Source organism: Artemia sp. Qi Xiang Cuo, chromosome 7 (assembly GCF_049724085.1).
Source record: "Artemia sp. Qi Xiang Cuo chromosome 7, ASM4972408v1, whole genome shotgun sequence".
Lineage (NCBI taxonomy): Eukaryota > Metazoa > Arthropoda > Branchiopoda > Anostraca > Artemiidae > Artemia > Artemia sp. Qi Xiang Cuo.
In genome coordinates, this window is record NC_142800.1 from 54,162,712 (window position 1) to 54,176,112 (window position 13,401).

General features: G+C 37.8%; 1 protein-coding gene across 2 annotated transcripts in view; it reads left to right on the forward strand.

The window, feature by feature from the left end:
• Unc-76 (fasciculation and elongation protein Unc-76) overlaps positions 1-11,987 on the forward strand; it is a 181,210-nt gene extending 169,223 nt beyond the window's left edge. For both annotated transcript variants that reach the window (XM_089092398.1, XM_089092399.1), the window contains exons 6-7: positions 4,715-4,780; positions 10,190-11,987. In XM_089092398.1, the coding sequence (XP_088948524.1) occupies positions 4,715-4,780; positions 10,190-10,215 (92 nt within the window). In that variant the 3' untranslated portion in view covers positions 10,216-11,987. The remainder of the gene's footprint in view (positions 1-4,714; positions 4,781-10,189) is intronic.
• The last annotated feature ends 1,414 nt before the right edge of the window (positions 11,988-13,401 follow it).

Consider the following 13,401-nt stretch of genomic DNA (forward strand, 5'->3'; position numbering starts at 1 on the left):
GACTCATCCAAGCTAATATGGAAGAGGCGGTGATCTCATGCATGATCAATCGCGCGCACAGGCTGCAGTATAAATTTCTAAACATAGACAATTACAAGAGATGAAAAATCGAGCATACTCTATTCTAAGAAAAACTATTTTTGACGTAATACCTTAAATCACGTATTTTTTTCTAAGACCACATTGCCTTTCCGTGACAAGGTTCAAATGGGGAAAAGTCCTTTTATTAGTTTTTCTGCTGATGACGACCACTGGTGATGCAGTCGAAATATCCATGCTTTTCGTGTCTGTTTTCACTGTCTAATAAAAGGACTTATCCACATTTGAAATTTTATTCCTTCTTATACAAAACTACTGCCATCTACTCCCTTAGGAAAACAAAGTAACAATCCTAAACTACAAAAAAGATACGTGGGTTACTTCATCTTGTATATGAAGGCATATATGACTATAATATTAACTTGGTGTAGCCAGTTGCTAATATTAAGTTAGTATGGCTCAATGAGTGGGTTGAACACTTAACAGTATCTAGAATACAAATGAGAATTGTCCTTTTCCTATGCTACCCAAAACTACCAACAAACTAAAAAAAACAATACTGAGAAGTTAATCAAGTTTTAAAAATATAGTTCCCCCCTCCTCCCCCCCCTACTCCCTCTCAAACCCTCAGAACAGTGTTGGTCTTACATCAAAGGATATTATTTTCTTCTCTTATAGTTTTGTCGGAAAAGTAAGAATTTGTAGAACTGTATTTATACTATTCTACTACTGTGTGTTCTACTAGATCTATGTTACTTTGTTAATATTAAGTTACTATGGCCCAATGGGTGTCTTCGACACTTAGTGATATCTAGAATGCAAGTGAGAATGATCCTTTTCCCAAACTATCAACACTAATATGGTAAATGCTAATCTGGTTAATTATATCTAGTAAACTGTTAGAACATACTGCTTATCCATTTACAATTAAAAACGGCACGAAAGTTACAGAAAAAACGGCCTTCATGGCTTTTGTCTTGTTAGCATTGATTTTCATCCCAAAGGAACTAGCTGCATGATCAATATCGTTAGCGCTTGATTGCAGTTCCTCTAGTTGTTCGTTTAGGCGATTAATGTCATCGGCGTATGCAAGCAAGTCAAAGAGGTGTCCACTTATGAGTGCTCCCGTGTCATTGGGCACCAGTGCCAGTACAGCATTCAGGAATAGGCAGAACAGAGTGGGGGAGAGTAGGCATCCTTGCAGCACTCCTGAAGAGGTTGAGAATTCTTCAGTAAAGCCTTCGCTGGTCTGCACCATGCTTCTCGACTTCTCGTACATGCTCTTGATAATGTCAATAATGTCAGTGGGAATACCGTAGTGTGCCAGGATGTGCCATAGGCCATCTCGCCAAATTAGATTGAAAGCTTGTTTGAAATCGATAAACAGCTGGTATAGCTCTTTCCCGAATTCCAGGTATCTTTCTATATTCTGTTTGATCACAAAAATTTGGTCTATGGTGGATCGGTTTTGACAGAAGCCAGTTTGATATTTAGGGATTACGTGTCTTGTCAGGTTTCTGATCCGATCAAGGAGAATTTTCGTAAGGATTTTAGCTGGTTGGCAAGTAAGCGATATGGGTCTGTAGTTTTCGCAGTTACTTTTAGATCCTTTCTTGTGCAAGGGCACTATGACAGATTTCGCCCAAGACTTGGGGAAGTATTTTATTTCCCATACAGCTGTTACTATTTTGTGGTACAGATCAAGGACGATATCAGATTCCACTTTTAGCAGTTCTGCCTGTATACCGTCTATTCCGGGTGCCTTATTTGACTTGAGGGATTTGAGTGCGGCTTCTACTTCTGACCTTAAGGGTGGTGGGGGTGGTTCCTCATCTCTGTGTGCTGGGAACTTTCGAAGCACTTCAGGATCTGGGTTTACTGTGAGATTAAGCTTTTCCTGGAAGTGTTCTTTCCAGCGATCTCGGATTCCGGCACAAGTAGTGATTTTTTGTCCATTTTTATCTAAGAGATCGAGGCACTTCGCTTCTTTGCGGTTTGTCAGCTCTCTTGCACGTTTGAACATGAGGTGTGAGTTACCCCTACGGGAGTCCTCCTCACACTGCCGACATTTTTCAGTAATCATGTCTTTTAGTGCTTGGCGGGTTTTCTTCTCAATTTGACGTTTAAGGTTTTTGAATCTATCCTTGCTTTCTCGATCTTGCTTGTTTTGGAGAGTTCGTTTCTCGGTACACATATCAATAATCTCCTGGGTAATCCATGGCTTGTCTTCTGCAGATTTACGGCCGAGGACGAGCTCAGCTGTCTCGCATACGGCCAGGCTGCTTTGCGAAACAAGTAGATCGATGTCGGCTGGACTCAGCAGATCAGGTGTTTCTTGCAAGGTCTTTGACAGTCGTTCGTTGAGCTGCATTCTGTACTCTTGTCTCGTCTTAAGGTCTTTAAGGGCTTCTATCCGGAATCTTGGAACTTTTTCTTTCGGCTTGACAACGGCCTTTAATCTTAGGCGAAGCGATGACATGAGGAGATTGTGATCACTATCAAAGTCCCCACCTCCTAGCGTCACTGTGTCTGTGAATGAAGATTTCCATTGGCTGGATACCAGTATGTAATCTATCATGTTGGCAGTCCTTCCATCGGGGGACCACCACGTGACTTTTCTCTTTCGTCTGTGCTTGAACATTGTGTTTGTGATAAAATGCTCGTTATCTCGGCAGAATTCAGTGAGTCGTTCTCCTCTGCCGTTGATCTGTCCGATCCCGAACTTGCCCATGACATCTTCGTTTCTGCTATTGTCACTCCCCACGATGGCATTGAAGTCCCCGAGGACTAACACGATGTCTTTCTTCGGAATGGTGTCGACAAGGCTCTGGAGCTGAGAGTAGAAATCTTCCGACTCTTCGTCCGACCCTGATGAATCCGGAGCATAGACCTGTACCACAGAGAGGGTTTTGAACTTGCTTTTGAGTCGGATCATCATTAATCTCTCCGAGACAGACACCACTGATAGAAGAGATTTCCTTGCTGCTTTTGTCAGCAAAAAGCCGACTCCTTGTCGGCTGTGTGTTCCGTCTTGTCTTCCAGAAAGCAGGAGGGTTGCGTCTCCAATCTGTTCTTCGCTGATACCTGGTAGATGAGTCTCTGAGAGGCCGATGATGTCCCAATTGTAGCGGTTTGCTTCACGGAGGAGCATGTCTTTCTTTCCTGGTTTCGAAAGTGTCCGAAGTTTTAACGTGCCGATTCTGGTGGTGATTTTTGTAGATAAAACCGGTCTAGCGTCCGTTTGTGAAGGACTTGTCAAACGTTGCCTTGATTCGTTTCCAACGCTGTTGGCTGTCAATACATCGGTTGCCCCGCATGCGGTAGCTTGTCCGTCGGTTTCCCTGGACGCGGTAGCTTGTCCGTTGGTTTCCCCGGACGCGGTAGCCCTATTTAGTGTTCTCATTGATTGCCTAGTCATAAATCATAAAGAGGAAAAGTTTCTTGGCTAGCTTTTGAAGCAACGGCAAGCCAATCCTCTCTGCTTCTAGCCGGGACCGTTGACACCCTCGAGTGTGTCTTCCGCTCTTCGCAGTTGTCCTCGCTGGGAGCATCATCCCACTTGGCATCACGGCGTCACCAAGCAATTAATCCCATTACTGGGGGTGAGTTTAACGTCTTCGGGACATATCCACGCGCCGGTGGGCCCAGCAAGATCGCTATCAGAGGGGCTCACCTCCTCCTCTGTCCGTATTTATATCCCCCAGACAAGGGTGCACCGGCTATTTAAGACCCCCAGAGACTGGGTCCCCCCTTGATCGGCGCCCTCTTATTTAATATACGAGGGTATCCTCCATATCTGAAGGATGTTCCCCTATCCGCCACCTGGGGACGCGCCTGAGTTGCTTGGGGGAAGCACCTGAGAAGTTACTCAGGAATCTCAGGAAAGATATATATATATATATATATATATATATATATATATATATATATATATATATATATATATATATATACATTTATATATATATAATTGAGTCCAGTTTACTCAATTTAACTATCGCCGAGTATTTTAAAGGTTAAATTCTACTCACTAGATTTACTACAAGAATTTAAAATAAAAGTTCAGGTATAATTTCGTTCCTGATTTAGGAAAAACAATGTCGGTGACCTAAAGAGAGAAAAGATTTGTTGTTCAAACAGGTACTTTAATATCTAATTTTAATATTTGTTTAAATCGTAGAATTAATAATTATTTCGTGAACTTCTTATATTAAACGACTCTTGTTTTCATTTATTAGACATTTTGTCAAATTCTAAACTAATTTTGACTCAGTAAATTGATATACTGACTACATTTCAGCTCCGGAGCGTCGTGCGGATTAATTGGCATTAGTTCCTTTTTTTCTAATTGTCAACACGTGTTTTAGAAACTTCACTTCTAATTCACGATACTTAAGATAAATCTTACATCTACAAACTTTAGAATTAGAATTATTAAAAGAAAAATTTCAGTACTGGTTGGAAAGTCTTCATCCACGTCTATAAGGAAAGACTGCTGTAGATTATCAGTATCAGAATACTTGCTTGATATGCATATTTCATTTCTACCTCTATTTCTAGATAGTTAAAGAAAAGAGTGTTTTATGCTGCATAACAAAGTCTAGGCAACAGTTTTTAGGGTAGAATAATTGGATATGTCATGATTTTGTTGATTGATTAGGCGTTTTATTTTCAGTTTTGCAAGCAATGAATGAAGATAGTCCAAGTGTTCCAAATCTTTTGACTGATTATATTTTAAGAGGTAAGGTTATATTTTAGTTCGATTTGTTTTATAACAAATCAATTTGAATACATATTATGTTTAAATTACAATATCTTCATCCTCGAAATGTGAACGAAAAATAAAGACTAATTAGAGCCATTAGTTGGCCAATTACTTACAAGTCATGAATACAGAAAATCAAAACCTTAACAACATCAATTCGACCACAATAATTTAAAAGGCATTATGTTGCGCAGTATACGCTTCCCTGGGGAGCTGAAACACCCAAAAGTGAGCTTAGGCCTTTTTGGCTTTTATCAATAAGTAATTGTTAGTAAAAGGAAAATTTTAATAGGTATCCAGGATACGCCAAAACCAGTTTTGATGTTAAACTGCCACGATTGTTGTCAATCGGAATAGAGGACACCGTATTTTGAGTAAAAGTGAGATTTCTGAAGGTTATTTTAACCAAATAAGGCTTGGGAAAAGGGATCGAGCCAATTGGTAGAACTTATGTTGATTGGTTGGATAGATTGAGAATATTTGTTGAAAAAAATGTCACATAAAATTTGAGTTGCCACCACCACTACTACTAAAAACTCACTGCAGCACCAAGCCGTCTGAGGCCAACACAGCTACGCACGCTAGTTTTCGACTCCAACCTATTTAAAGCCTCTCTCTTTACACCCTCCCAAGAAGTTCCGATTTGCCTCAATTTTTTCCTTGCGACCTCTTTCTTCCCAATTTGGAAGCAACCTGCTGTTCATTTGGCCCTAGACGGTTGGAATGAAAGGACGATCTTTGGTAATCTGTCATTTTTCATCCGTAGAATTGTCCTAGCCATCTCAACCTTTCTGTCATTATAGCCATAGAAAGCGGGATAGAACCATAGTTTTCGTACGGCTTTCTGGTTGAAATGTGGTCAGTCAGATGGGTACCCAAAACAATTCGTACACAATTGCTCTGGGGAACATCTAATAAATCTCCCTCCGTCTTCCGGAGCGCCCATATTTCAGAACCATACTTGACCACTATCATCACTGTAGCTTCCAATATTATATTCTTGGCTCGCTCTTTGGAATGGGAGTTATCCTCCTATTCTTCCAAACTTTTTTCAACTGTGAAAAACACCCTCGACTTTGGCTATTACACTTTTAATATCTTCACTAATACTAACTAGGTAAGTGAAGCTATCTACTTGATCGATCTTCTTGTTACCCAACATCACCTCTTGACCTTCACTTATTCCCAGTCTAAGCAACTTACTCTTCCTAACGTTTATTTTTTAGCCTGGTCTTGTCCCTTGAACTTTAAAAACCTCCAAAAAATCATTCGTTTTGTTAGTATTTTCACCTAGGACCCACAAACCGTCAACATAATCTAAATCAAGGAAATTTTTTTATTTTCCCATTGGATTCCATACTCTCCCATGGCCTTTGCCATGTTCCTTAGGACAAAGCCCATATAAACGGGGATAGAACTCCGGATTTAACCTGCTTAACTCCGGATTTAATACGAAAATAGCTACTAACCTTATATCCTACCTTAACTGCAGCAATGTTATTCTCGTACATAGCACTGATCACTTTAACGTATTTATCTGGTATACCATACAAGGATAGGGCCTTCGCTAAAACTTTTCTATCGGTTGAACTAGATGTTTGTTCATTAATCGACGAAGCTAAGGACTAATGGGGTCTGTTGCCTCAGACGTATCTCAATTATTAATCTAAGAGCTAAAATTTGGTCAACACACCCTCTCTCTTTCCTAAAACCACACTATTCTTGTCTTGTAGTTTATCCACAGCATCTCTAAGTCTTAAAGGTGTCATCATACTAAGTAATTTGCTTCCTGCAGAACCCGGCCAGTGCCTCCATAGTTACCACACCCACTCTTATCTTCTTTCTTATAGAGGGATCTAATTAAAGTTTTCCTAAAATCGCTAGGTCTTCCCCTTTTTCATGAGGTTTATTCATACTCTCCAGTAATTTATCTCTTAACTTCACAACCATCATATTTAAAAAAAAGTCATACTATGCTATCAGCACCTAAGGCCTTATTTCTTAACCCTTTTAGTACTGTCTCTAATTCCTTGTCGCAAAATAAATCTTCTTTCTCTTCCAAAGTGGCCCAAACTTTTTCACTTTTTTATATTTCTTCCTGTGAATTTGTCGCGGTTTAGCAGGTTTGCAAAACATTCTATTCGTCTCACTTTAACTCTTTCCTTATCACCTATTGTGGTCCCATTCTTCTCTTTAACTGGGGCAAGCCCAGATTGACCGTTTCCTTTCAGTTTCTTAACATACCAATGCAGTATTTTACTATTGTATCGTCTGGCTGCATCTTCTACATCTTCATCAATTTTACCCATGGTCTCCACTTGGTTCGCTGTTCATCGTGGCAAAATTAAATATCGCCTGTGAAATATATATCTTGCTCGTTTTTATCTAGTACATTCCTACCGCTTTTCCATCCAAAGGAGGCTGGAGATGAAGTATTCAAACTGTTGTCCGTCCTATAGGACGAGGCTCGCGACTACAACGATAATATGTAGCAGTGAACCGCAATAAAAGTAATAGTAACACATGTCGGACGCATTACTTTTCGTGCTATTCCCATTATGCTGACTCTGATTTCATCCCAGTCTAATCTTGGGCATTTATATTAGACACGTTTTTACTCTCATGAAAGCTATGAAAATGACTATGAACAGGCATGACGATATGTAGTGTTCCCTTAAGCTAAGTTCAGATGCGTGTCTCGTTAGTCTTGCATGTCTAGAGACATATTCCCAGAAATTAATATCCAGACGGTTCCTGTTCAAATGTAAAATTCGGTGATCCAATTCTAAATTCTAAAAGTCTGTGTCTAGGATTTCAAGTTATATCAGTCAGGAGGGTCTTTTCCACTATTAAATAAAAAAAACATTTTTTTTTTTAACTGAAAGTAAGGAACGATGTTAAAACTTAAAACGAACAGAAATTATTCCGTATGTGAAAGGGGCTGTCCCCTCCTCAACGCCTCGGTCTTTACGCTAAAGTTTGACTTTGTCTCACAACTTTATTTTTTAAAACAATAAAAAAACTTAGGGTAAAGAGCGAGGTGTCGAGGAGGGGACAGCCCCTTTCATATACGGAATACTTTCTGTTCGTTTTAAGTTTTAACGTCGTTCCTTACTTTCAGTAAAAAAAAAATTTTTTATGTAATTTTTGAACGTTTTTGAATTAATGCAAGTTTCGATTTTGGCTCACCGTACATGAATAATGAAAACAAATTTGCATATTAATTTAACTTTTATTTGGTTAAATGGCTTTCTTGAAACTTGTTTAATTTTATTTACGAACGTTTTTATTAGTAATAAATATACGTAACTTACGAATTAACTTACGTAACGAACTTCTATATTCATATATTTTTAATACGTATATTATGGGGTTCGCCAATGCACGAGGTCGAGGCCAAAGGCCTCGACCGAGTCCGTTGATTTTGAATTGAAGTTATCAAGTATTTTGCAATAGGTTGCATTGGTTGCATCAAGACGGTGGGTAATTGTAGACAGAGAAAAGCCAAGACAGATAGTCCAAGTAATTGAGAGGCAAATGTTTAAATGGCTGGGGCATGGGTAAATGGCAAGAGTATGCATGACTCTTATTCGACACATACTTGTCAAGTTAGTTTTTGGAAAGGCATGCCTACCTAGAGTCTTAGGCATGCTGATCAAGAATTCAAAAAGAGGCAAACAAGGCACACCCGCCTATGGGCTTAAGAAGGTTGACCAAGAATTTAAAATTGACATAGGACCATAAATTGACATAGGACCCCCTAGTCAATACCTTGCTCTTTAAGCTAAAGTTCGAATTTTGTTCTAATTCTTTGAAAATGACCGCTTAATCCCAAAGGCCGTTAATTAGGATTAATAGCTCTTAAGAAAGTACTAAAAAATCTTTGGCTTAAAGAGCGAGGTATTGACTAGGGGGTGAACCCAATCATATACTTAATCTTTTCTGTTCGTTTTAAGTTTTGATGTTGCTGCTTACTTTCAATTGAAACACTTGTTTTTTTTTTATTTAATTTCTGATCTTTTTTTAAATAATGCTGGGAAATCCGGCGTCCCCTTCATAGCAATGTCCCTTCCCCCATGAAAACTTCCTTCATGGAAAGATCCTCCCATATAACCCCCGACCCCCCCCCCCCCCCCCACTACCAGAAAAAATACCCTCTGAAAACGTCTGTATACTTCCCAAAAACCAATACTATATGTTAACATTGGGTAAAGTTCATAAATTTCAGCCCTCCCTCCGGGGACTTTGGGGGATTAAGTCATCCTAAAAGACATAGTTATCATATCTTCGACCAAGCTGAACAAAATGGCTATCTCAAAATTTTGATCGGGTGACATTGGGAAAAAAATAAGCGTGGGAGGGGGCCTAGTTGCCCTCCGTTTTATTTGGTCATTTAAAAAGTGCACTAGAACTTTTAATTTTCGTTCCAATGAGCCCTCCCACGATATTCTAGGACCATTGGGTCGATACGATCACCCCTGGGGAAAAAAAACAACAAAAAAAAACAACAAATAAACACACATCCGTGATCTTTCTTCTGGCAAAAAATGCAAAAATTCACATTTTTGTAGATAGGAGCTTGAAACCTCTACAGTAGGGTTCTCTGATACGCTGAATATGATGGTGTGATTTTCATTAAGGCTCTATAGCTTTTTGGGGGTATTTCCCCCTTATTTTCGAAAATCAGCCAAATTTTCTTAGGCGCGTAACTTTTGATGGGTAGGACTAAACTTGATGAAACTTATATATTTGAAATCAGCATTAAAATGTGATTCTTTTGATGTATCTATTGATATCGAAATCCCGTTTTCTAGAGTTTCGGTTACCATTGAGCCGGGTCGCTCCTTACTTATAGTTCGTTACCACGAACTGTTTGATATTTGTCATCTCTGCTAAAGAGTGGGGTTCATAGTTATGTCTAGCTGAACTTCCATGCTTAAGCAAGGGAATAGCTAGACTTGTATGTCTAGGCATGGAAGTTTTCCTGGGCTTGCTTGTGAACGCTGCTTAAATATAAGTGAATATAATTGGTTTTCATTAGTTTTACTTGACACTCTTGATGGAAAACAAAAAATCTCCCATTACAAGGGGCAACATAAAAACTTTTTTCAGGAAAAAACTAGAAGAGAAAATATCGGATTCTTTCTCGGTTTTGGTGATACGCCGTTCGCACAGAGTTTTCACAATTTATTCCTAATTTTTTAGATTTTTACTAATTTTACATAGCATTCTTGATGGAAAAAAAGTTATAAAAGTTATAAGTTATATTTAGCTATTTAAGTTAATTAATTTACTATTATGAACTATTATAATCGACTACTTAAGTTACTAGTTATAAGTTCTATAAGTTAATATAAGTTATGTAACAACTTTCTTTTTTTCTAGTGTTGTGCCCAAGTACACCTACATGAAGGAGGAATAAAATGGCCTATCTTGACTCAAGCTATGAAACCCTTTTGACTTTCAGTGACTAGTCGTACGCGAAAGCTTTTATCAGTCTCTAACGAAAAGAAGCACTAAATTTTGTTTTTCATGTTGTGAGTTTTGACGCTTCGTGTATTTTATTTTAATTGTTCAGTCGTGTTTTTTACTCTGATAATTCAATAGGCTAGGCCGTATCTAGGGGGATAGGGGGTTTGAAATCCCTCAAAATGTTTGCCCAACTCGTAAAAACGTAACAAAAATGAATATAAACAAATTTTTGAAGTATTTTTATAGTTTTTATACCTCCCCCCCCCCCATTCCCCGAAAACAATCCTGGATACGGCTCTGTCAATAGGTATTAAGTGACGTGTACCGTTAAATCGAGATTTTATGCTGCACCCTCCTAATCTGAGCACAATGAACCGATAGAGTCAATCTGTTATTCATTTTCATGTTTTATTCTTTCGATATTTTGACGTATTGTGTTTTCAAAAATAAGCATTGTTTTATTTTTCAGAAATGGGTTAGAAATGTTAGCTTGGCAAAACTTCGTATATGTTGTCTTAAGGGCCACCAGGCTTGTTGCATTAATTTAGCTTTCCTTTTTATGTAGAGCTAAATACCTTTCTTTTCTTGTATTTCATTTCCTTGATCTTTCCTTTCCATGTCTTTAGTTTTCCTTTTATGTTTATCTAACTAATTGTAAACTAATTACTAAACACATAAGAATTAATATTAAGTAGTGCTCGCTTGCATTAGTCACACAGCAAACATGTTTATACAATAGCCTTTCCTTTTTGAAACAATTAAATACATGGGAAATATAAGGATTGAAAGATACTTGTTCAGGTGTATTATCCCCATGAAGGGTTTTAGCTCTCAAATACCCCTTCCCTTGTGGTTACGTTTATGACTGTATATTTGACTAAACTCTTTTAAGAGTAATATCGTCTTGTCCATAAAGAAAGGGAATATCTGACGTTTCCCGAAACAAGTTATTATGTTCGTAAGACTCCTCTTATAGGTCTTCATCCACTGTGGGAGTGTTCAGAGAGGGGTACTTATGCCCGTTTTATAGATTCTCTATCTGTACCTTATCTTCAAAAAAGAGTTGAGTACGGAATGGCGCAACAAAGTTTATGGTTTTCAAGACTCAAGGATATTCATGTATCCGGTTTGATTCATCATAAAAAAAGAAAAACAAACACTGCATTGATCCAGCATTTGTTTTTTATATTTGAGCTCAAATCACACTGCACTTATTCAAATATTATTTAGTAGCGTCTGCTTGAAATATCTTAGAGCAACCACATCAAAAGGTCAGATCTGAAAGTGTATTTTTTTTAGCAATTGATTTATTGTAATATAAAACATACAACTGCTTTGCTGGTAACAAATCTGAGAAATGCTGTTATTGCAATCTGCTTCAGGAATTTGATGTTTGCTCTCCTTTTAATGTTTAAAACTATCGAATACGCCCTTTCATTTTGGAATCGACGATAAGTAATGCGTAGCTGTGAATATTGTGTCATTGTGGTCATGAACAGAAATTAAATAGAATTTTTTTGATGAATGCTAGAGATCTCAGTTATCTGTGCTTAGGATTAGTAGTTTAGCTAGGGTCATATTGAAATAAACCTGCAAAAAAGGTGCTTTTGATTCGCTGATTAGAAAATAGAGACTAGACGTTTTTCTGCCATTGGAAGTGATGTATTTTATTCTACTTATCAACGAAATAAAATTATTCTTTGTTGTTGAATGATTATGCGTCTTTGTCTAATAGTGAGCTCTACATAGATTTTTAGAAGGTATATGGAAGCTCTCGCCTAAGAATGATTTAGAAGATCCCTTTAGGGAGATTTGAAGCGCTAACCCTTGAATTGCACTTTTATTAGATAACCCCCACATTCATGGGTGCCCATAAGGGGGACAGGGGGTGTGTGTGCCCCCCCCCCCCTAGCTGAATGATGCTGCCTTAGTTTTATATTTTTGTTCTGAGGTTTCTATTATATAGCATTAAAAGTGCCAATTAGACCAAGTTTGCCCCCCCCCTGGAATTCAGCTTATGGGCACCCATGCCCATATTGAAATTATGTGGCCTTTTTTCCAGCGTAGAATCCCTTTCTTCTAAAAATGCGTGCCGTGTAAGCTTGTTGGGGGTGGAATGTCGTTTCAAGGGATTTAGGGATTTCAGTTTTTTAAGATCATTAGGATGCTAAAACAAAATAAAAATTTTGACGATATTTTCGAAAGACGTAGTCTTGTATCAAAAGCCGGAAGTGTGTCAAGACTTAATTACTCTTAAATTAAGCAACATCCTGTAATAATTCTTTACTATAATTCAAATAATAAATGTAACTTTACAGTAAAAGTGTTCTACTAACTGAGAACTGCTTTTGCATTGTTTCTTCATAATTCTGAATTGTTGGTAAAAGCTAAGAAGTCCTGTTAACAACTAAAAAACATAACAAATTTGTTAATCGTGAATTTAGACTTAATATTTTTTGTTCGTGGATTTTGAAGAAACCGATTAGATGTGCTTAAACTATCCACAATTATCCTTAAGAACACTTTACATGCAATAACTAATTAAAAACAACAACAGATGGTTCTACGTCTGCAACCACTGCAGTTGGGCTAGATGAACATGTTTATGAAGTATCTTTTGGAAATTAGTGGGACAAAATATTTAATTTAATCATTGTGTATATTGTCTATTAATTTCATATTAAGGTTCATCCTAATTCTAATGGTTCTGGGGGTCCCCTGGAATTCCGCTATTTGCATTAAAGTTTAGCTTTTTTTTGGTTTAGTAATACTTTGTGAAAAAGGGGTTACTTAGGTAGGTTATTTTTCAACATTGGGGGACATGACGAACTTACATTTTTTAATTATCATTACGATTATACTCTTTTTAAGAGATTTAAACCCTTTTTTCTCTATAACTATGAAAGTTTTCTAACATTGGAAACGTTTGATGAAAAAGTCAAAGATATTGCATATTTAGAATCATAGGCAGCGCAATCGCACTACCTAAGTAAAGAACGATCTTGGCACAGTGCATAATTTATTTATTTTTTCTTTAGACCAGGTCACTTTGTATCGAAGGAGTTGTCGTAGAAACTTGGAAAAGATCTCGTTCGATTATAAATTGGAATAGCTAGTGCCCTTTT